The 24,995-nt window shown below is 44.1% G+C and overlaps 1 protein-coding gene across 13 annotated transcripts in view; it reads right to left on the bottom strand.

Moving 5' to 3' along the window:
• FGFR1 (fibroblast growth factor receptor 1) overlaps positions 1–24,166 on the bottom strand; it is a 51,748-nt gene extending 27,582 nt beyond the window's left edge. For 10 of the 13 annotated variants that reach the window (XM_079142160.1, XM_079142158.1, XM_079142161.1 and 7 more), the window contains exons 1-2: positions 23,676–23,820; positions 13,151–13,332 (exon numbers count right to left, since the gene is read on the bottom strand). In XM_079142160.1, coding sequence (XP_078998286.1) covers positions 13,151–13,241 — 91 coding nt within the window. In that variant the 5' untranslated portion in view covers positions 13,242–13,332; positions 23,676–23,820. Of the gene's footprint in view, positions 1–13,150; positions 13,333–23,358; positions 23,525–23,675 lie in introns of those variants that run through there. The other 3 variants (XM_079142163.1, XM_079142164.1, XM_079142153.1) reach the window with 2 other exon arrangements.
• Between the last annotated feature and the right edge of the window lie 829 nt (positions 24,167–24,995).

Raw genomic sequence — 24,995 nt, 5'->3', positions numbered from 1 at the left:
ACCACTAACTGTGTGACCCTAAGCAAGTCACCTCCCTTGTCAGTTTCATGCCCTGTGAAATGAGGAGGCTGACTAACTTGAAAAGTCCTAGATTCCTTCCAGCTCTAACAAATGTCTTGGGTTTCAACTGGGCCTTGCTAGATGGAGGGGTATCATCCACTGACATTCCCGCCTGCTTCCAATCAAGAGCACACTGGTGAGGGGGTGGAGGGAACACCCTCTCCAAGTAACTGTCCTTAAGAAAAGGGATTCTGTTTTGTCACAGAGCTCTGGCCACCAGCATCTTCAATAAATGCTTCTTATCTTCACTGCTTCTAAGACTAGCAGAAAACTCAGGCATTATTCAAGGATTCACTTCTTGGTCCTTTTTTTTATATGCTAATGGATACAATCCCATGAGAAAAGTTAGGTTAACAAATTTTTCAAATGCATTGGGGATTTGAGGGTAACAAAGAAGGGCTAACCTGATAAAATAAATGCCACTTCCAAACATATTCCTCAGGCATTAATAGGATTCTGACCACTCAAACAACAAATCGTAAGTTTTAGATATCAAAGGGGGAACTTTATTCTAGGTTCAAAAGCTAATTCCTAAAAGCAAAGGAAAATAAAACTTAATTCCAAAACTAAACCCTTAAGTTTGACAATAAAGGAGCAGACTCCTAAAGGGATGGAGAACTGATTAGCAATCCAAACAAAGGTAATGATAATGGACTTAGAGCAAGAGGGTGTCCTTCCTTTCTGGATAGCTTCTAGAACACCTCCCTATTCCTGCCTTCCTCACACAGCCCTCCAAGGGAAAAGTACTCATCTTCTACCTCTCCCCACCTTCTTGCCTATCTTGTCTTTCTCCTCCCAGATCCTCCAAAGTTCCATCTTCATTCACCTCTTCCGGCATAAGGGTTAGAGCAGTAGGCATTGGTTTTGGAAAGAGCTGATCCTAAACAGCTTCACCATTTATTAGCTGTTTGACCTTGGCAAGTTTTAAGACTTTGAGTCAGTTTCCTAAGCTGTTAAGTGGAAACAATGCCTACCATGTAGACTTTTTGGGAATGGAAATGAATTGAGTTTAGAGATTCTCAAAGTATGGGTCCCAGGACTGGTGACAGTAGCATCCCCTGAGAACTTGTTAGTCACCAAGGTTGGGCTCTTTTTCAGAATCAAGAGGTCTAGGAGCAAAATGCAGTGATGTGCTTTAACATGTATTCCAGGGGACACTGAACCAGGAGAATCTAAGAACCACTGTACTGAGTTAGGTAAGAGTTCAATACATGGTAGCACAAACTGTTTCTCACCGATATTCCTTGTCTTCTTATTTAAAAAAGTTTTATTCCTAGCTTTGCTTTTTTCCTTCCATCCTTCCCCCACTTCTTTTTCTTTCTTTCTTTCTTTTTTTTTTTTTTTTTTTTTTGCAGTGCTGGGGATTTGAACCCAGGGCCTTGTGCTTGTGAGGCAACACTACTAACTGAGCTATATCCCCAGTCCCCACTTTTTTCTTTTTAAAAAGATTGAACCCAGAGGTACTCTACCACTGATCCCTAAACCTTTTAATTTTGAGACATGGTCTAAGTGTTGAGACTGACTTCCAACTTGTGATCTCTTTTTCAGCCTCCCCTGTTGCTGGAATTACAGGCCTGCACCACAGTACCCCAATAACTTTTCCTTTTTGAAACTAGAATTTTCAGATATCTTTTTAAAAAATGACAATGGATTGCAACCTACTTGTGCAATCATCTATTTAAAAAGTGTTAATATGTCTAAGACATCATATATATATATATATATATATATATATATATATATAAGTTGGACACACACAGTCTCCAACTTACTATAGTTCAATTTAAGATTTTTCAACTTCACTGTAGTAAGAAAGTGATACATATTCAGTAGAAAGAGTGTTTGAGTTTTATGATTTCTGATATGCCCTACACTCTCTTGCCATGCTGGGCATCAACAGTGTGCTGCAGCTCCAGGTGAACAACTGATATTCCACAGAATACTGTATTCCTCAGGTTGTTTTGGATGGATATTTCATAGACAATATGAGATATCAGACACTATTATAGAGCAGGCTTTGTGTTAGATGATTCTGCAGGCTAACGTAAATGTTCTGAGTGCATTTAAGGTCGGCTAAGTAAGATAAGCTATGATGTTGAACTTTAGAAGTACTAAACACTAACTTTAGAAGTATTAAATATATTTAACTTCCAATGGCTTTATCAGGATGTAACCCCACTATAAGTCAAGGAGTACCTATGTAGATACATATAGAAAGAGACAGAAAGATATAAAGTCATGCTCTGTATAATGTTTTGGTCAACAATAAGCTACATATGACAGTGATCCCATAAGATTATAATTGAGCTGAAAAATTCCTATCACCAGTGACATTATGTCAGTCCTAAGGTCACAGAGCAACACATCACTCATGTGTTTTTAGAGAAGCTGGTATAACAAACTTACTGTGCTGCTAGTCAGATAGCTCACCCAATTATATACAGTATATAATACTTAATTAATGGATTTATGATTTTATAATATACTTTTTATTGTTATTTTAGTGTGTGCTTCTTCTAGTTAAATATAAAAAGTGTACCATAAAACAGTAGGCAGCATTATGCCAGCAGCAGCCTCATATATCTCATGTTTTCTGTGTCTTGACTGCATCATTTTCTCTTGTGCTTCATTTAAATCTTATGTTGTCTCATCACAGCCACAGGAGTAGTGGGCTACATCACATACATAGATACACACTCCACTTATCCTACGAGTGTGGGAGGCCATGCTACATAGGTCTGTGTAAACCCTCTATGCTGGTCTCACTACCATGAAATCTTCTAACCATGCACCTGTCAGAACATTCTGCCATCATCAAGGCGACACCCAACTCTGTAAGTATACACGCTATTATATATACTCTAGCCTACAGATGGACAATTTACCCCTTTCCTTTGAGAAGAAGCAATCCTATGTCACTGCAGATGTCCTCGTATAACCAAGGGTCTAATGTCTTTATTTGATGTGGGCTTTGAATATTACTTCTTTGTTTTTTTTTTTTGGACCTTTTTATTTTTTACCATCCAGAAAAGAAAGATGAAAAATGAATAGCACATTTGGGAATTGAGAAAAATATTTAAAAAACTAGAAAGAGGATAAAATATTGTGTGATCATAGTTATATTCAAGTTGAAGTCCACACCCAGCTGTTGAAGTTGTAATTCAAGAACTAACAACATTAACACCAACTGGGAACTTAAAATGCTGATTCCTGGGCCCTTGATCAGCCAAATGGAACCAACGTCTGCATTTTAACAACTTTGGATACTGCTTCTTAAATGAGTCATTTATTGTATTTGCGTGTTTATTACGAGTTAATGTTGGCTGGGTGTGGTGGCACATACTTGTAATCCCAGCAGCGGCTTGGGAGGCTGAGGCAGGAGGATCATGAGTTCAAAGCCAGCCTCAGCAATTTAGGTTCTAAGTAACTCAGTGAGACCCTGTCTCTAAATAAAATACAAAAGGGCTGAGGATGCGGCTCAGTGGTTCAGTGCCCCTAAGTTCAATCCCTGGTACCAAAATAAATAAATAAATAAGATTAAAAAGAGTTAATGCTGGCCGGGGCTGAGCCTGACCCATGGTGAGGGTATGGGTATAGTTCACTCAAGCATTCAGGAAGGGTCTCCAAGACTTTTGCTGTTTCCTTCCAAAAGGATACATGGATAGTCCCAACTGACAGAACTGGAAGAAAACATTCCCTAACTTTCAATAGGTCTGGTTTCTATTCCTAGGGTACTACAAATAGTGTACCACAAATTGATATGTACCTTTAAAATCCTGTAATTATTCTGTGGTACTACCTTGTAATATATATTATTGTTTAAACATTAATTTGTTAAATATAAACACTAAGAAAACAAAATTCAGATCTCCCCACCCCAGTTTTTGCACTTAAAAACAACACTGTAGCCTTAAAAAAAAAAAAAAAAAAACTAAAATTCAACCTTTATGAACCTTCTGACATGTTTATTTCCATCCATCAGATATCAGATGCTGTAGGACCACACTACTTTAAGAGCAATCTAGGTAGCTTTTGTGTCTAGGCAATACTGCTACATTCTAGACTAGGAGTGACCTATTAAAAAAACTCAGGTGTGGTAGCTGACACTTGTGGACTTCTGATCCTAGACTTTTCCCAAGTATGAGGTCTGTGGCTACTGTGGAGGGCAGGGTTTTGTTCCACTGATTATTCCAGGCCCGGGAACCACTGTCATTAGGGCAGCTCACAGACCTGTGACTGATGTGGAACCTCACAGTACAGAACAGAATGTCACAGGAGAAATGGTGCAAGGCAAGCATCTCAAAGGGAGAAGTCAGATTCCTGTGAGATAAAGGGGACTAAGCCAGCAATGTTTATTTTTGTTATTTTTATTTTATTATTATTTTTTAAACATTTAGTTTCTATGGTATTGGGGGTTGAAACCAGGGATACTCCACCATTGAGTTACATCTCCAGCTCTATTTTTTTGAGATAGGTCTCACTTAGTGCCCAGAATGGAAATTATAATCCTCTTGCTTCACACAGGGATGTTTACATTCAAAAGGTGCTCTGTCTCAATTCAATTTGATATAGGGATGGAGAATAATGCAGTAGAAAAAAATGTCATCAAACCTAATTGAGTTTGAAACCTCATGACACCTCTCCCCAACTATATAACCTTTGGCTTAACTCCTTGAACATCAAACTGAGGTTAAGTAATCTCAAGTTGATCATGGGCATGAACCTTGTGTCCACAGGATATAAAGATGTAAAAAAGTAAACCATGGGGGCTGGGGAGATTAGCTCAGTTGGTAGAGTGCTTGCCTGGTTCAATCCCCAGGACCCCCCCCCAAAAAAAAAAAAAGTAAACCATGCAGTAGAGTTGCTTATTATTAATTATTATTATGGAACCCAGGGTCATACTAGACAAGTACCCTACCACTAAGCTAAATCCGCAGCCCTGCTTTAAAAGACTTTCACTGGCACAACCTTTCTGGGGGGCAATCTGGTACAGTGATGAGATCAAAATTTTTAAAATGTAACTACCCTTTGATACATGAACAAATTTTATTTGTAACAGTATACTCACTCAAATTACTGGAAATAACCTAAATTATTCCCAAAGTAGAGGACAGGACAAATAAATTTTGTATACTCACAATGGAATACTAAGTAATTATTAGGCATGATAAAAAATTTTTTGTGTGGCAATAAAAATAGACGTAAGCTGTAAACCAGTACATAAGTTTCATTTCTGAAAGTTTGTATAAATGCAAGAAAAAAGTCTTTAAAAAATCATTTTTGGGTGATGGGAATATAAGCTTTTTTTTTTCTCTTTGTAAGTCTGTATTTATTCTTTCTTTTTTTTTTTTTTTTTCTCTCTCTCTTTTTTTTTTTGGTATTGGAGATTAAACTTGGTAGGTATATTACCACTGAGTTACATCCCAGGTCTTTTTATTTTTTATTTTGAGACAGGGTCTTGCTTAGTTGCTAAGACTGGCCTCCAACTTGTGATCCTCCTGCTTCAGCTTCCTTAGTAATTGGGACTATAGGCTTTCTGTATTTTCTATGGTAAACTCATACTACATATCAAAATGAGAATGTTTTAAAAGAGCAATATTCTTGCTAAATGCACAGAACTTTGAGAGGAGTAAACAAACAAACATTAAAAACTCCAAGGGTTGGGGTATGGCTCAATGGTACAGCATGTGCTTAGCATGCATGAAGCCCAAGGCTCAAGCTCTGACACTGCAAACAGACAAAACCCAAAAACTTCAAAAAATGTGAGCAAGGACAGGGGATATAGTTCAATGGTAGAGTGCTTGCCTAGCAGGTGCAAGGCCCTGGGTTCAACCCCCAATACACACACAAAAAAGTGAGGTAGAGTTAAGTATGTACTAGATTGACAGTTAAAACAAACTAAACAAAAAAAGCAAGGAGTGAACAGAGGAAGACGCCAAGAAGAAGAGGTCCCTTACACTAAGTCTTCACTTAAACTCAAGCTAAACCTTAAGCCAAGAATTGAGTAGGAATTACAAAATGTGAAAAGGAGAGCAGCAAAAGGACAGCCAATTCTGTGTGAACACTGGTTACACTGGGTAAATAATGTCTATTTCTGACTGGACAAACAGGTTACATATATAAAGTATATATTGTAGTCAAAAAAAGGGAAGAAACTTATTTGGCCAGATGAATGAATGAATGAATGAATGAATGAATTTAAAAAAAAGTCAACACAGGAATGGACCATTAGCCAGAGGCTAGTTTTCAATTCCAGTGAAAACAGGAAGGGGTAAACTCTGACTTCAATTTTCTTGGTTGATTAAACATTTAAAACTTGGTGCCCTTTTTCCCTGCCCAAATTCATAACCACTGAGCCCACTCTTTCTTGAACTCTTTGACCTTCTCACCCACTTGGGGCTCAATATGCCTACGTGCCCAGGTCAGGGCCTGCTATCCGAACATCCACCTCCTTATACAAACCCATACCAGACTTGGCCACGCCACAACATGGGGTATACGGAGAGAGCATGGAGTTTCAAGTTCTGCCTGAGCAGATCTTTGTCTGTCCCTGTAACTAAATGGACAGACCCCTTGTCCCAGCCTTCCTCAGTGTGCAAACCTCTAAATGAAGGCAGCAGGCATCCTCTTTGGCAAGGAGAAAGCTGAGTTGTTATGAGCTAAGAGTCAGGAGAGTGGAACTTGGGGGACAGATGCTCAAGCTTGATGCTACTATGCTGACAGCACACCTACTGTGGGGGGAGGGTCCAGACGACTGTCCCCTCTACGTGGCCACTGCCTGTGGGAAGTCAGAGCAAATCCCCAAGGTCAGGAGCAGCTCAGATTCCAGAAGGAATTCTCCTAAAAGGAAATGGTTTGGGATTTACCCCAGGTTCTTAGGACGCCAGGTAGGGCAATTAACTTTTGGTTTCAGAGGAGAGGAGACAGTTTGGGAGAGAAGGGTCTGTGGTAAGTCTGTGAATGGGCCATCTTCCCTGAATGAACAGGGAGGACTGGGCAACTGAATTCAAGAGCCTGGGGGAAGGAGAGCAGCTGGATCTCCCTGGTCAGGAGGAAAACAGTTGTCTCATTTCCAGGCTTAGGGAAGGAAGAAGGAGGCAAAGGTGGTGTCTACAGGGGGAGCGGGAGCCCCTGGTGGCCCCAGAGGAATGAAGCATTATAAAAACAGGGCGCAGCTGCTGGTCAGGCTCTCTGACCCTGGACCTTGCCCTCTTGGATACTGACTCCCCAGAACTCACTTCTCCCAAGGCCATCCATCACCACCTAGACAGTCACTCACTGCTTTGCTTGACCAGAAGCAAACACCCTGGCTGGCTGAAACCTGTAAACCCACCTCTCCACCTCTATGCTAGGGCCACAGGCTTGAGAAGAATCCCTTGACTTTTCCTGCCTTACCCTAGACTCTAGGTAGTTACAGAAACCAGGTGACAGAATCATGGAGTGATTCTTTGTTTGGGCTCCTTCCCTTCCCCCACCCACAGCACGTCCTCTGGATAGCCATTTGTTCTTCCCTGAGAAATTCCTCCTCCTGGACTTCGGGGAGTGGGCTGGCAAAGCCAGAGTGGAAAATCAGTGAAGCTAATGGTGCAGCAATGCAGAAGCCAGAGCCAAGAACACAGAGCCTTGGAGTGGCTGAGCTCTACCCAGTGCGGTCAAGCAGGACACGTGAGCACCCTCACATTCTCTCACAAGCTGCTGAGAGTTGCTGGGTCCCCCCCAGCCCCGACCCTAACTTTAACACTTGCAAACAGCCACCTCTTTGAGGAGGCAAATATGGGACAGAGTAGATCCTGGGGGAAACTTGGTAGCTTAGAGCATCTGTGGATTCTAAGACCTAAATCCCCGGCCCTTGTTCTTGAGTGGGTCATTCAACATCACCTTTTGCTCTAAGTAATTCCACTTGCCTTCTGGAATTCCTCTTGCTCTTCAGTGTGAATTAGAAGCAAACAGATTGTTTTCGCAAGAAGAAATTATGCTGGGGATGAGGTGGAGTGGGGGCACATCGTCCAAGTATTCCAGGGCAGCTATGGGACGCTGGTCTTTAGGCCATGCCAATTGGCTGCAGCCAGCAGAATCACAGCATGTCTTATGCTGGGACACCCTCCGGTACCCATCTGAGGCTCCCACTGCAGCTCAGCCGATGCACACCCCTTTGGGCTAAAGGCAGCTGCAGGACCCCTGTCGGGTGGGAGAGTTGCCAGGACTCTACAACTTGAGGCTGGGCCATGGTTCTGGCACTACCTGCAGCCTTTCTCCCATGGGTGCAGGTTTCTGCAGAACACAGAGACAAAGCCCTGCTCTGTGGTACACACATGGCATGCCGGGGGAATTGCAGCCAGAAATGGAAACATACAGCTTTTCCATTAAATGTAACCTCTCCCCCATTCAAGCAGCCACCAGATTCCTTCAAATCTGGGTGGGTGGGAGGAGCTGTAAAACCCCAGCCCATTAAACCGCTTATGAGTTGCAGGTTTCTGCAGATGGAAGCAAGTATTTTGAGACTGCAAGTCTCACACACTATGCCCTATACCACAGGGTCTGTACGTTTAACCCACATGACTGCTGAAAGAGGGGTGGGTAAAAGCCCCCAAAATGGCCTTGCAAGCAGTTTTGGATGAACCCATTCATGCTTCCCTAAAGTCCTATTCTAAGAGAAAAATAAATGGAAACAGCCCACCTCAAGCTCAAAACGTCCTTCAAGTTGGTGCTTACCTTTTGAAAGGGGTAGAATACCGCTCAGACTGTGACCCAGCATCAGTCCACCCACAAACCTCAAAGCCTGATCTAAAACAAGCTTACACATGGTAAGATGGCAAACTAGAGAACAGGAAGGAGAGGGAGAGAAGGAGGGAGGTTGGTTTTCCTGGAACCCTTATTAAATCAACTTTCCAAGGACAGCCAGAAACTCCAGGCCCTCCCCGTCCCTCAGGAGCATTTGCAGGCTGCTAGTATTGCATTCAGCTGGGGGAGGGGCTGCCAACACACACACACACACACACACACACACACACACACACACACACACACACACAGAGTAAAGCCTTTCCAATGGGGAAAAGTTTTCAATGTAGGTAGGACTTGGGGTGGCTTGCTTTCAGTTTAGGGACAAATCCTTTATTACACAGATTATAATGTTTTTGAGCACAATACCAGCCTTATTTAATAATCAGTAGAGCCAAGATGATACACTATATCTTACATTTATAAAGTTCCTTACGGTTTACAGAGCATGAAGATATATTTTCTCTTAACCTGTCCAAGTCACAGCTGTCCTCTGAGATGGCAGGGCAGTGTGTCATACCACAGAGCTCATGAAGGATAAAAGGGCCATGCTAGGACAGGGACTTCCTTCAAAAACTTGTTCTCCAAGTCCAGTGGCTTTCCAAATTGCCCCATGAGACCACATGTCCCTCACCATATGGGGTATCCTCCAGGGTCCCAGGAAAATGGATTAAAAACAGTCACTTATTAATCACTGTGTACCAAGCTCTGTTTAAGAGCTGTGCAGACAGTCTCATTTGATCTTTACAATGACCTTATAAGCACATATTCAATATCAACGGAGTTTATAGAAAGGCACAGAGAAAAACTGTCCCAAGAGCCAACAGTGAATAAGAAGTGGAGTCAAAGCCAAGTGCAGTGGTGCATGCTTGTAATCCCAGAGACTTGAGAGGCTTAGGCAGGAGGAAGGCAAGTTTAGAGGCTAGCCTCACAACCAGTGAGACCCTGTCTCAAAATAAAATAAAGGGCTGGGGATGGAGCTAGACTAGCCCTGAGTTAAATCTCCATTACTACAAAAGAAGAAGAAGAAGAAAAAAAAGAAGTGTAGTTGAAATCAAACAAAGGAAGTCAAGGAAAAACTTAGGCCCACATAAGAGTTGTGCATGAATGTTCAGAATGTGGTAGTTTTATCAAAAATGGCCCAAGCTGTTAATAACTTATGGTTCATGTGTTGGCAGGTTGGTTTCCAGAGTGGCTCCCTATCTCACCATATGATTCCTCTTGCATATATTCCCATTGTGACACCACTGGTCATGCTGTGATGTGGCACATTGTGGGGGTGGGTGGGGGAGCATCACCTGAGGCCAAATAGATGGGGTTGCTGGATCATGGACTCTTAGCCTCCAAAATCGTAAGCTAAACAAACTTTTTCTTCTTCTTTTTTTTTTAGTAAGTATCCAATTTCAGGTCTTTTTTTGGCAGTGCTGGGGATTGAACTCAGGGCCTTGTGCATGCAAGGTAAGCACTCTACCACGGAGCTATATCCCCAGCCTTCAGCGTTATATCAACTGAAAACAGATTAATACTTTTTGTTAATCAACTGAAAATAGATTAATACAATGACCAAAATGGTCATCAACAGGTGAATATACACCCGTCATGTAATTTCATTATATGAAATTCTAAAACAGGAAAAACCAATTCATGGTGAGAGAAAGCAGATTAGAGATTGCACAGGGACTGGTTGCAGAGAAGTATGGTGAGGGGTGATGAAAACTACCTTGTGACTGAGGTAATAGTTACATGGTGTATAGACATTTTATAAAAATGCATGAAACTATATACTTATAACCAACACACTTTACATTATGTCAATTATACCTCAAGTTCATTTTTTAAAAAGTGGCAGTCTAGGGGCTGGAGTTGTGGCTCACAGGTAGAGCACTTGCCTGGCACATGTGGGCCCTGGGTTCGATACTCAGCACCACATGTAAATAAATAAAATAAAAGACGACTAAAAAAAATTAAGGGAAAAAAAAGTGGCAGTCTAAGCTCAGTCCTCACTGTGTAGAGCCTCCTAACAGGCACCATCCACCTCTCCTCCTCCCTCTATTCTCAGAGCTTGTACTTTGTCCTCATCAAGACCTTCAGATCCCTGGCTCTGTCCTCCATTTCTTTTCCCAGTTTGGATCCACCACCAGCAGCTTCAGTGACCCCTCCTCCTCCACCCCCACCACCCCTCTAAAACTCCTTATGCTCACACTCCGTGGCTCCACACCTGCCTCCTGACACCAAGTGGCTAGGCCAAAGATTTGTACAATTCATTTTCTCCACCCTCCATTCTTGGGCTGCAAAGAGTCTTGGAGAAAGTTAAAAAAAGAAAAGAAAGGAAAAAAGAAAAGAGAAAAGGAAAAAGACAGTACTTCAGGGTTCATCATAAATGCACATTCTCAACCCTCATCCCACACCCTTCTTGTTCCGGGACTCCCTTGCCACTGTCCACGCAGTGGCTGATCCCCAATTTCTTTGCTCCACACAAACTTCACATACTCCCTTACTTTCACCACATTTTATCTTTGTCTCTGAGACACAGACACCTGACATTCAACCAACTTAAACCATAGATTCTATTTTCTGAAGTGTCTTTACTGTTTTTTTCCTTCCTTTACAATCTCACAGTCCCCATCCTACTTCCCAATCTCACTCCAACTAGACATTCAGAATAACCTTCCTAACTTGTCTTTCTGGCAACAGAAATAACTGTTAACACTTTATATCTAAGTGCTTTATTTGGATTATTGCATTTAAGTCTTTATTACTGTTCCCATTAACAGATGAGCAAAACTAAGACTTATGTGTTTGAATTTGTCAAAGCAAGTTAATGCAAATATCACATGACAGAGTAAAACAAAAACAGGTCCACCTAATTCCTTCCTCCCATCAGTCCAAATTCAGATGCCAAATTAATTTTCTGAAAGCTGGAACATGTCACTAAACTTTTCAAATTTCCCAGCATCTACCCATTTTAAGTATAGTTTCCTTAGCATGGCATTAAGCCTTTCACATGGTGGCCAAATTTTTCCAGGTATTATTTCCCACAACTACCTACTCAAGAGGCAAACCATTCTCCGTTTTATTTTATATATCCTGCTGTTCCACATGGAAAGCCCTTCATTTCCCCCATCCAGACCACTACTTTCTATACCCATCTCAAATGGTCTCTGCTTTGTTTTTATTTGTATTTACTTTGTATTTATTTCTCTGTACTTGTCTCCCTACTACTTAATGGCTGACTTCTTGTGGGTAGAGATACACACTCCTACTTTGGATCTCCAGCATATTCTCATTCAGATCTTGCCTGTGGTTCTAACAGAATGCAGTGTGAATACACCTGCTCCAGTTATTGCACCTTAAGGAAAGCCTCACACAACCTTCCCTGCTTCTTCCCAGCATCATGTAATTAGACACATATTCTCACCCATCCTTCATCATTAAAACAGGTCCCTGATAGCCTAGACCGATGGCCCTGTAAATACAGCCACCACATCACAAGCACCCCAAGATTTTCATCCGCTGCTTGCCATGTAACCAGTCACCAAGTCTCAAAGTACCCCAAAATGCCCAGACATCAATTCTCAAAGTCTCTCAAAAGCCATCAGGTATGCTGTACTTCTAATCTCCCTTAGGTATTTTCATAACTTCTGCAAATCCCATGAGCAGTGGGGCAAGTCTTCTTGTTACTAATAATCTCTGTGAACTTCCCACACCACAGGTCTCTACACTCCATTCTGCTTCCTAGTTCTCAGTTTCTTTGAAATCCCTCAAATTGGACATTTCCAAAGCAATCCACTCAGCAGGCCCCCAAACAGGGATTGGGAGACATAGTCAAGAAAGGCAAAATGGCAGGTCATGACCACCGACCCTTATAGAAGAAGTCTTTAGAACAATTTTCTATAAGTCAGAGGCTGTCATCAAATTCTCACATCCTACAATGTCCCCTGTTGTATGATTTAAATGCTAAACCAAAACTCATGGGTTACTCACTCCCCATTGCACCATCTAACCACATTTTATGTATCACCCAGGATAAGGACCCAGCTCTTGGGTGCTGATCAGCTGTTCTTTCCTCATCTGATCACTGCAGGATGGATGTCACCAAACTTCACAACCCCAAGCTCTGATTAAGTCATTTATCTTTATAACCAGGCCAAATCAGCCTAAGGATCTCAAGTATCTCTCCTACAGGAAGCCCTTTACTCCACCTGGGAAGGAGCCTTCCTAGTTGACCACATCACCTCCAACCACATCACCTCAGTGCAAGGCCAGAAGGCTCAGGGGTCTGGGCCAACCCCTCAGCCTATTGCCCTACCTTGTTCAGGCAAGGTCGGGGCCGGCCTGGCAGTGCAGAGTGTGGCTGTGACCAGCACAGCCCAGAAGAGGAGGCACTTCCAGCTCCACATCCCAGTTCTGCAGTTAGAGATTGGTGACAAGGCTCCTCCACACCTCCATGGATACTCCACCTTGGGCTTGATTCTCCTTTTCAAGCTGACTCTGGGGAAAGAAAAAACAAAACAAAAAACAAAAAGTTAAGAGGGTCTGGTGGGTGGAGGGAGGTACACAGAGAAACAAAGTAAAACATGTCACCTGGGGACCCTGACCAAAAGGTTGCTAGAAGCAGTAACTATTCCTTAGGGTACAAAGAAGAGAATTGTGAGCTTATCCCAACATTTAATCAGAGGTTACAGGCCTCAATTAGACCAAAGGTTGTTTTAATTCATGCTATAGTTTAGATCTGGAATGCTCCCCAAAGGCCATGTATGTGTTAAAGCTCGTTCCTCAGCAGGGTGCCACTGGGAGATGGTGGAAACTTCAAGAAGTAGAGCGTAAGCTGGGCACACAACTATTATCCCAACTACTCACAACACCAGCTACTAGCGAGGCTGAGGTGCGAGTTCAAGCCCAGTTTGGCAGACACAATGAGACATCCCCCAGCACTCCAACCCAAAGAGTTGGAACCTAGGGGAGGTATGCCCTTGAAGGGGATTATGAGAATCCAGTCTCTTCCTTTCTGTGTCATTCCTGGCTGTAAGTTGAATCAGGCCCCAAAGCAACATGGCCAAACCAACCACAGATTGAAACCTCCAAAACTATGTGCTAAATAAACATCCTATTTTTCAGTTGATTATCTCAGATATTTTGTTATAGTAATAGAAGGCTAATAGTTCAATTCTACAACTATGTTTTGAGTGCAGACTAAGTGTTAGACTGACTGGGAAGATCACCATGAGGTTCTCCAAGGTATAAGCCCCAAGATTGTTGATACTGAGAACTGAACAATCTCATCAATGTCCCAAACTGTTCGTCACTTTGCTGAGCGAGGGCTTCACCAAGTGTAGTGCAATTAATTGGAGGAGACTTAAGTAGGCTGAGATTTCCCAGCATCATATGGAGTCAAGTACTCACTCACAAAGTAGCAGAACCATCTGGGAACATTCATAAGGTCATTCACTTCTTGGCATTAACAATCTTGAGGCTTACACCTTGGAGAACCTTATAGTGACCTTTCCAGTCAGGCTAGCTTTTAGTCTGCACTCAAAACAGTTGCAGAATTGATCTATCCCTTTGGTGAATAGAGAGAAATGAAATGTGGAAGGCCAAAGACTAGGAAATGGAAGCCGAGTACACAGGTAACTAACTAGTAGCTACGGAACTCAAGGAAGATGCTGAACCTATGCAAGGAAGGAACTGAAAGACATGATCTCCAGGGCGTGTGAGTGTGTATGTGTGCCAGAGTTTGCTGGGGATGACCTTACACATACCAGGCAAGTGCTTTACCTCTGAGTTATATCCTCAATCCTCTGGAGTTCTTTCTTTTTGTCTCTAAAACTGTATGAATCATAGGCATCTCCAGTTCTACCCACCTCCCTCACAGAGAACAGAACCCTCATCATTCTTACAAAGGATTTCAGAGAACCTCAGAGGATGGAACCATGAAGTGGATCCAGTTGTCCTTGATCTTGGAAGGTGACAGCTGATGTCTGACATAAATGAATCCAGAACTTAGGACAGGAGTGGGTGGGAAACATCCCACCTCACAGTCAAGGGCTCTTGCAAAGGCTGACTCAAAGATGGCTCATGCCGGCCTCAGTTTAACGCACACACTCTGTAGCCCTTGACCCTTCTCAGGTCTGCAGTGGTAAAATTTTAAATAGTTCCCTAGGGTCTTAAGGAAAGATCACTGCTGAAAACATTTATCAAGTGCTAAGACTTTTTGGTTACTGTTGGACTACGTGGGGGTGACCATCTCTCTCTTCCAGGTGGCTTTTGTCCTAAATGCTCCAGGGAACCATCCAAGTTATTCAGAGAATCTGTTTCCCCGGAACATGCCCTAATGTGGTGCTTCAGCCCTGCCTCTCCCTGAGCCAGGCAGGGCCCCTCTCAGTGACTCAGTCCCAGCTGGCAGAAAAACCCCAGATTCTTGGCTTTGCATGTGCTTGGCCTAGAGGAATACGTATGCACTATCACGGCTCCTTCCCAAGGCTTACTAAAATTTTATAATGATTTCATATCAAAGAAGTAAACATTTCTCTTTCGTTTTTCTAAATTTAGGAAAGGGACTAGGGATAGAAGGAATATTTACTGAATACTTACTATATGCCAAACCACACTAGGAATAATTCATTTATCACTACAAACTTCATTTATTCTTCAATATAAATTTCAGAGGAATAAAAGGTATAATTCTCCTCTAAGCAATGGAGAAACTGAGGCTCAAAAATCACCCAGTTTTTCATATGGTAGGGGAAAGGATGGGAGGATGCAAATAAGGGGTTAATCAAACTTGAGGACTGGGTATAGCTAAGTGGTACAATGCTTACCTAGCACACTCCGGGGCAAAATGAAACAAAAAACACAAAACAAAACAAAACAAAACAAACAAACAAACAAAAAAAAAACTGGTTCTAACTGATAAAGAATCAGGGATTCATACCATAAAGAAAGTGAGTGGATAAGGACAAATTTGAATTATCTGGAAATGAATGGGTGTTTATTAGACCTTTGTTGGACAGAAAGACCCCTGGAAACAGATCACAGGTGGGCTGTCTAGGATACAACATAGGGCACAATCTTGGGGCTGGCACAAAAGCAATGTTCACCTGAGGGTATTCCTGACCCCACATTTCACTATATTCCAAAGATACACCTCACTGATACAGGTTTGTCACCCAGAAAGATGCACCTGAGAAAACCAAAGTCCCAAAGTAACTGCCAGAGTACTACATGAATTTTTAGTACCCAAAAAGTATAGATGGGAGAAGGTGGTATTATCTTGAGATGATTCTGCTTGTTTTAATTGTAGGGCTAGTTTCGGACTATCCTCTTTAAGCTCCAGAATCAGCATACTTCAAACTAATCTGGCAGTTTCCTTCCAATTCATTCCCAAAAAAGGTGCAGCAGCTTTCCCTCTCTTACCCCTCTAGGCCTCAAGTTTCACCTCTAAAACAAGAATGCTAAGAAAACCTGGCCTCTGGGCACCAGTTCCCGGAATGAGAAAATAAGTGGGCACATACCCCATTCCACACACCTGCAGAAAATGCAATGACACAAACAGCTAGTCCACATGCTGTCTGTGATCTTTGGGACTGCCACCTCACCTTCTCATTCTACTAATTAATGAATTCCTAAAAGCCCTCAGGAACAGCCACCATCCTTTACTGCTTGACAGATGTGACCTGTAGCCCTTGCAGGTGCACACAGCATCTTCCCCAGAGACCCTGCAGCTGGCTCCCCTCAATCTCTCCAATATCAATCAGGACTCCCAGGATTCACAGCCTGACTTGCCTGGGTGCAGAGGTCCTCAATGGGGAGTGAATGGTGTAACACAATATCTCAATCTTCACACTTTTTTCTGCCCTGCCTACATCACAGGTGGTTATGAGGACTGAATGGCAGCATGCATTAAAATATCTGAAGTTCTTACCCAACGGAAGATGACTAGTATCTGGTGGGAAAGCAGGGGCTGGACCACATGATCTTGCACCTCTCCCTAATTCTAAAAGTAAAGATTCTAAGCCAGGTATGATGCACACCTATGACTCCAGCAGCTTGGGAGGCTGAGGCAAGAGGATGCAAAGTCAAAGATAGCCTCAGCAACTTCATGAGTTCCTAAACAACTTAGTGAGGCCCTGTCTCAAAGTAAAAAAACAAAAAGGGCTGGGAATGTGGCTCAGTGGTAAAGTGCTCCCCGGTTCAGTCCCCCATACAAAAAAAAAAAAAAGACTCAAAGAAATCTTGTAATGAGATTTCAATCTTCTTATAATATAAACAACATATAAATAAGGCAAGGAAAACTAGTTTATCAGTCCAGGGTCAAATCTTTGGCTGGACAAGATAACAAGTGAATTCTTGCCTTCCATTTATGACTTTACCATTCTGGGACAGTCACTTAACCTTTCTGAGCCTCAAAATCCCCCTTATTTGAAGGGGTTAATAAACTCGCCTTGCCTACATCACAGGTGGTTATGAGGATCAAATAAATGAGCAGCATGGTCAAGGGACCCACTCTCACCTCTTCAAAGTACCAACTTGGTCAAACATAAGGGGTTATTAACTAAATATTGTGTTTTGATGGTACTCTCAGAAATTTTGGTAACTGTGGCAGGAGGACACAAGCTTCGTACCTTGGACCATCCTACCTTTTCAAAAGTATTTTTACTCTCTGTCTCTAGGACATACCCTGTACTCTAAACCTGGCTGGCCCATCCAGTTGCCTCTGGACACATGTGGTTCTTTAGCACCTGAAATGTGGCTACTGCTACTTGGGATGTGCTACAGTGCAAAATATACACTGATCTTTCTTATCTCTTTTTATGAAAACAAAAAAGAATGTAAAGTGTCTCATCAATTTTTTATGTTGGGACTGGGAGTATAGCTAAATGGTAAAGCACATGCTTAGCATGAGTGAGCCCCAGGGATCAATCCTTAGCACCTCTGCAAAATTTTGCATATTGATTACATGTTCAAATGATAATATTTTGGGAATATTAATATGATTAGTAATATAAATATAACAAAATACAACAAAATGAATCAATTATTAAAAATAATTTTAAAATTATTAAAATCTAAATAAATACATTTAAAATTGTTTTCATCCATTTATTTTCACTTAATTTCAAACATGGATACTAGGAAATCTAAAATTATATGATGTTTGTGTTCTATTTCTATGGGACGGTGCAGCTTAAGGTAATCTCCGTGCCTCTATACAAGTGTTCCTTCCTCCCTCTGCAATGCTTGGGGTCTTTCCTATTCTTGGAGCTCCAACTTAAGAAGTTATTATCTCTTCCACAAGCCTTTCTTGGGCCTTGCAGCTGCAGGATCCCATTCCCCTGAATTTCCAAAACAAATTACAAGCCCCTCTCCCATGGGGACTGTGTTGTCTTCTATGATTGTTCTTTATGTTCCCCATCCCCTTCTGTGCCCAACTAACCTTTGCCAATACCCTTAGCACCTAGAATACACATAGAAGATGCTGGTGTATTTGTTAATTGGATGAATGGAAGAAAAAAAACTCTGACCAAGATGGAACTGATGCAGACTGTATCCCTTTTCTGAAATGATTTAGGGACCAAAGTATTTCAGATTTTGAGGTTTTGCAGATTTTAGAATATTTGCATAGTTTGTGCCAGTTGTGCATTCCTAATCTGAAATCTGAAAGTTTTAGGTGCCAATATGACATGAGCACTTTGGATTTCAGATTTTCAGATTAGGAAGTTCAACTTACATTAATACAGAGTATGTTATAACTAGTAGCCTTGTTAGCTAATCAAACTCTATTCTAAAGAATACAAAGTGAACCAGACTTCCTCAACAGGACTCCCATAGCACAAGAAATAAAAGCAAGAATCAATAACTGGGATAGATTCAAACTAAAAAGCTTTCTCTCAGCAAAGGAAACTATCAGTAATGTGAAGAAAGAGCCTACAGAGTGGGAGAATATCTTTGCCAATCATACTTCAGATAGAGCACTAATCTCCAGAATCTATAAAGAACTCAAAAAACTCTACACCAAGAATACAAATAATCCAATCGACAAATGGGCTAAGGAAATGAACAGACACTTCACAGAAGAAGATGTACAAGCAATCAATAAACATATGAAAAAATGTTCAACATCTCTAGTAATAAGAGAAATGCAAATCAAAACCACCCTAAGATTCCATCTCACCCCAATTAGAATGGCGATTATCAAAAATACAAGCAACAGGTGTTGGCGAGGATGTGGGGAGAAAGGTACACTCATACATTGCTGGTGGGGCTGCAAATTAGTGCAGCCACTCTGGAAAGCAGTGTGGAGATTCCTTAGAAAACTTGGAATGGACCCTCCATTTGACCCAGCTATCCCACTCCTTGGCCTATACCCAAAGGATCTAAAATCAGCATACTACAGAGATACAGCCACATCAATGTTCATAGCTGCTCAATTCACAATAGCCAGACTATGGAACCAACCTAGATGCCCTTCAATTGACGAGTGGATAAAGAAACTGTGGTATATATACACAATGGAATATTACTCAGCCATAAAGAATGACAAAATTATGGCATTTGCAGGCAAATGGATGAAATTGGAGAATATCATGCTAAGTGAGATAAGCCAATCTCAAAAAGACAAGGGACGAATGATATCGCTAATAAGTGGAGGATGACACATATTGGGGGGGAGGGAAGGGTTAGTGTTAGGGTTAGAGTTAGGGTTAGGGAGGGGGGCAAGTATGGAGGAAGAAAGTACTGTATAGAGGGTAAAGAGGGATGGGAGGGGTGGGGGGAAGGGGAAAAAATAACAGAATGAATCAAACAACATTATTGTATGTGGATTTATGATTACACAAATGGTATGTCTTTGCGCCATGTACAAACAGAGAGGCAACATGTATCCCATTTGTTTACAATAAAATTAAAAAAAAAAAAAAAGAATACAAAGTGAGAAATTTCTAAACATCTTAAAGATTCAGAATTGAGGGAAATACAAACAAAAATGGTCACTTTACCCCAAAGTGAGTAATCTCTACTCCATGTTGAAGGGTGCAAACAAGTACTTTAATAAACATCTGAAAAAAGTTAGGCAGCTCAGTTTACAAAATTTTTAGTTGCTCCAAAGGAAATGCTAGTTGTTTGAGTTTCTGCAAAAAGTGTCCAGTATCCTTGCAAGTGAGAAGTTTACATAAAAATAGCTATAAATGAAATGCTAATTGTGCCACATCATCTAGGACAACCCATTGCTGAAGAAAGGTCATACTTGTGGAGTTTCACCCAGGTGGGTGCTGTTTACTTGGGCAGTAGGGAGGGAAACCAAACACAGCTTCTTTATTGCAAGAGAGGTGGTGGTGATGAGGAGAGGGTTTCTATTTAAGATGCAACTTTGGGGGGAAAAACGAATATCCTAGCTCACGTCTGGTATTTAATCCCCTCTGGAAACACCAGAACCTTCTCTAAAGCTCTACATCTGGACTCCCATCCGTCCCTGGGGCATTCAGACCTTTTACAGAGCTCTGGGGAAGATAAATGCGAGGCAAATTTCCCAGGAGGAAATTAAACTCATCTCAAGTGATGTGAGAGGCTCTTTCGGAATAAGACGTTTGAGTCAATTCTATCTAACTCATTTTCCTCCAGCAGCAACAGGCTCAAACTTCCTAGACAGCTCTTTAACTAACAGCCATTTTGATGAAAGAGATTTAAAGAAATGGAAGGAAAGAAAAAAAAAAAGCCTTCAGAGGCTGGCTGCTAAAACCTCAACCTCATAAAAGTACCTATTTTAGGGGTCCTGTTTCAGGTTACTATCTCAAATAAACAAAAAGCAAACCATCAAAAGGCAAATCAATGGATTTTCCTTGGTCTCCAAGGCTGGAGTCTGTCTACCCAATATTCAATTCAATTTTCTTATCCTCTGGAGCCCACCAAGAATAAAGTGAACCCAGGATTAGGGATTCCTGGATGAATCTATTCTTAATCCCCCTCTTCCCTCCCAGGAGGAAGAGATAACATCTGTGATGCTCCTCCATTTCTTCAGGTCCCTGTGCTTCACTTGTTATTCAAAAGGCACCAAAGGGAACTTTCTAACAGAGGTCAAGGAAAAGAAGCACCTTAAGACTGTCTACTTTGGTACCAAAGAAAGTGATACTCACTTTGGCCTAAATCCCCATTGTGAAAACACCTCTAAAATGGGCATTTCCATCCTTATATAAAAGCAGGCAGTGAAAGTACTCTCAATTCGGAGGGCTCATTAAAAAGCTGACACTCACCTATGACTAAGTAAATGCAACAGATACTTCAAAGGGCTTGGAACTAATGCGGCACATAACCATCCTAGAGCAAGCCAGGTCCCAGCAGCCTCACTGTCCCCAAACACCCAGTACCCTGAGGGTCAGCGCAGCCCTGGAGCTTCTCCCTGGAGCTTCTCCCAACCAACTTAAGAGAAATATGTAAACAAGTCATTAGGAAGGGAGGCAGGCCATCAGGACAGACACAGGGCAATGGCAAAGCTTGGTGGTCCTTGGTCACTGAAAGGAAGGGAGATGACCTGGGTCTGGGGGTAATTAGCCAGACGAAGGCAGGTCCCATGGGCCCTGCTACTTAGCTTTTAAACAAGCCACACAGAGGAAACTGGGAGCCTGAGCCAAAGGAGGAAAATGGCCACTTTCTGCTCAAGTCTCAAGGCAAAGGTTCTACAATTTAGATGGTATTCCAAAAAAAGCACTGGTCCGGAGGTGCAAAGGGCAGGGCACATCTGCAGAGGAAACAAGTCACCTTAATTACCATGTCTAGAGAAAGTGCGATTTCATTACAGCCTCCAAAACTACCGCCCAAAGAAGGAAACCAGAGAAGTGTTTTCAATTTGAAAGAAACTGGAAAGGAGAGGGTGAGAGGGACCAACTCTCCCCACTCTGCAGCAACTTACGCCTTGGATGGACCCTATGATGCTTTCCTACATCAAAGAATATTCAAAAAACAACTCCACCCCCACCCCTGCCTACATACCTGTAGCCATTATTTAAATGGTAAAACACCCCACTTTAGTTTCTGAGGGCTGCAGCCCAAGTAACTCCCTAAAAACACACAAGGAGCGCCTCTGGCAGTAAACAGCTCACATCCCCAGCCGCTGCGCACCGGGCTCGCTTTAGGGAGAGTGGAAAAGGGATGTGTGACACCGCGGTGCCGCGGCTCCGGACCGGGACAAACACTTCCTCAACTATAATTAAAGGGGAGAGAAAGCGATGCTTTGGTTCCAGAAACATCTGTAAGGGCCGGTTCTGGGTCAGACTCCTAGCCAAAGAGGCCACCTTTAGCAGAAGAACCGTTCACAAGTACTACCGTCAAAAACCTTGGCCCTATCTCCCAAGATGCCTCTTTTCTGCACAATCTAGAGAGCACCCAAATGCCACCACCAACAGTAGAGAATACTTAGTTCGGGAGGATACTAAATAACTTGGGCTCCGCGATAACTCTGTTTTCTCCTCCAATCCCAAAGCCTAGTTTCCAAGTCTCAAGAAATTTTAAGGAGGGAGGTGGTAAGAACAAGTTGGAGAATCTGAGTTTTAATTTAGGAAAGGGGGAGGGGAGGAAGAGGGATGTTAATAATGTGGCTGCGGTGTACCCGTGTGGGGTGAAACGGAACCAGATGCGGCTGCTACATCTGGGAAAAGGGGGTGGGGGAGAAAGGCACCGTAGAAACGCTTTTCAAACCGGTTAATAGCTTCTACGTCCAGAACAGAGAAGCAGGATTCTCCCATCCCCCAAAAAAGGTGACTGGCTGTCTGACAGGGCGAGACAGGGTGTGTGTTTTATATGAACCGAATCTACAATGTCACAAATTCTGCAAATGTGGGTTCTAGCTTCTCATTCCCACCCCAGACATAACGGGAGCGGGGAGCAGAGGGCAGTGTGGGGTCTGGGTGGGAGAAGCAACAAGCACCGGCCGAGGAAACCACACCGGACAAAAACCTCATCCCTTCCCCCACCTCCAAGAACTAGATAGAAACTGAATGCCCCCCCCCCCGCCCCCGCCCCATACTGGGGCTTAACATCACTCGCTGATCACCCTCCCCTTCTCCAAACTTCAGACTCGTTCTGAAATCGTTTAAGTAGAACATCACCCCCTCTTGGAAAAGGCAATCTTTTTCCTCGCTCTCCGCTAAAGCAGATTCAGCCATTTGGTGACGACACCTCCTTAAAACCTATTCCAAGACAAGCTAACCTTCCCCTCCACTTCCTTTCCTCCCCATGCCTCCACCTACCCGCCCCAACCCGGACCCCAGACTTTACCGGAGGTGAAAAAGACTTAGAAATACACCAGATTTTTAGCGTTGCGCCCAGAGCTACCTGCGGAATCCTTACGAAGAGACCAAAAAGAGATGGAGTAGAATGCAACACACACACACACACACACACACACACACACACACACACACACACCCACACCCCCACCTCGCTGCCCACTCCCGCCCTCCTTCCTAGTCCGAGGAAACAGAGGGCCTCCACCGTCTTCGTCCCAGCCCAAACCCTCCTAAGACTCACCGCGAAGCCGCCGCCGCCGCCGCCGCCTTGCCAGCTCCGGAGCAAGAGTTGGCGGAAAAGTTGGGCGGCAGGAGGAGCGGCGGGACCAGCGCGGGGAGGGGGTGCAGAAGGCGACGCGGAGCGAAAGGGAGGGGAGACCAAAGGGGGGCGCCGAGCGCTGGGGACAGAGCTGGGAGGTGGAGGGGGCGGGTAAAGAGAGGGAGGCGCCGGCCGGGACTAGGCTGCGGCGGGCGAAGCGCGCAGCCTGGAGGCTCCAGCGCCGGGGGCCGCTCGGGACGCCAAGCCCGCCCCGGATCTGGGGGCGCCGCGGCTCTTACCTCACTTGGCGCTGCGGTTCCGCCTCGGGAGAGCTCGCCGTGGCTTGTACGGGCGGGCGTGTGCCCGCCTTCCCCACTCTGGCCCCACGTCCCCGGGCTCTGTTCGGGTCCTTGTGGGGTCGCGAGAATCCCGCGGCCGGCGCTCGACTCCCGGTGGCGCTCGGTGCTCGGCGCCTCCAGCCCGGGCGGGAACAATGGAGCCGAAGCTGGTGCCCCGGAGGCGGGGCGGGGGGAGGGCTCCCGTCCGCCGCCCGGGGTCTCCAGACCTGGTGCCTTCCCTCTCCAGAACCCAGCGGCGGCGCCTCACGCTTCTTGCAGACCCGGCTCCATCGCCCTGCGGAGGCCCGGGCGCCGCGGCGTGTCCGACTGCAGCACTGGAACGGTGCGCCCTGCGGGGCGCCCCTCGAACCGGAGAAAAGTCCTCGGTCTCCGCTGCTTTTCCAGCTGCGGCGCGCGCTCGCGTCCAGGGAAGGCGAGGTCACCGCAATGCGCTAAGCACAGTCTCGGTCCTGTCCGGACGTTGCCGCCCAGCTCAGGGCACAGCCCGGGTTCCTCAGCGCGCTGCGGCTGGACCAGCGTTCGGGATCCTCCTAGCCGCCGCTGCCTGCTGCCGAGGCCGCCGCACCAGTGGCCGCAGGAGCGCTCCGAGCGCTGTGCGCCGGCGAGGCGCGAGGGCTCGCTCTCTCACTGCCCCCCGCCCGCGCTAGTCCCACCTCCTCCTCCTCCCCCTGCAACTGCCTGCTGGGCCTTGTAGTTCCCGAGCCGCGGCCCCCGAGAAGCCAGGAGGCGGCTGAACGGCCAGGAGTTCTGCTTCTCTTCCCAACAGTCTGGGGTTCTTTGGCTCTCCTGCCCCTCCATCTGGCAATGCCAGAAAGGCCCCCGAATTTCAGGTCGTGGACAGTTTAGCAAATTGGAGGGTAGGGTGAGGATTCACTGTAGCCCTGAGGTTGTATATGGCAGCCTGGGCTTTGGATTCTGTGCGCCTTGGGGAAAAGATCTCGCTCCATATCTCAGCTTTCCTGTCTGTAAAATGGGGATAATAGTACTTTGCATACAGAGTGGAGGAGTAAAGGAAGGCCTGACATAGTTCACACTCAATAAATACAAGGTGTTTTTTTTCATGAGTAGGTCGACCCCAACTCCCCAGACCCTTTCTTTGGATCTCATCTTTCTCCAGTCACATAATTCGGGTTTCCCAAGGAGTTGGGCCTTGAAAATTCTATGGCACCATTCTTGGTCTCTAAAAGTCTCCAGCCTGCGGTGAATGTTCAGAAAGCAAAGAGTGTTTGGGAGGCGTGGGGTGTTTTGTTGGTTTGGAAA

This window comes from Sciurus vulgaris, assembly GCF_902686455.1.
Source record: "Sciurus vulgaris genome assembly, chromosome: 5".
Lineage (NCBI taxonomy): Eukaryota > Metazoa > Chordata > Mammalia > Rodentia > Sciuridae > Sciurus > Sciurus vulgaris.
Note: the sequence above shows the minus strand (reverse complement) of the source record. Positions and strands in the feature narration are given on the sequence as shown.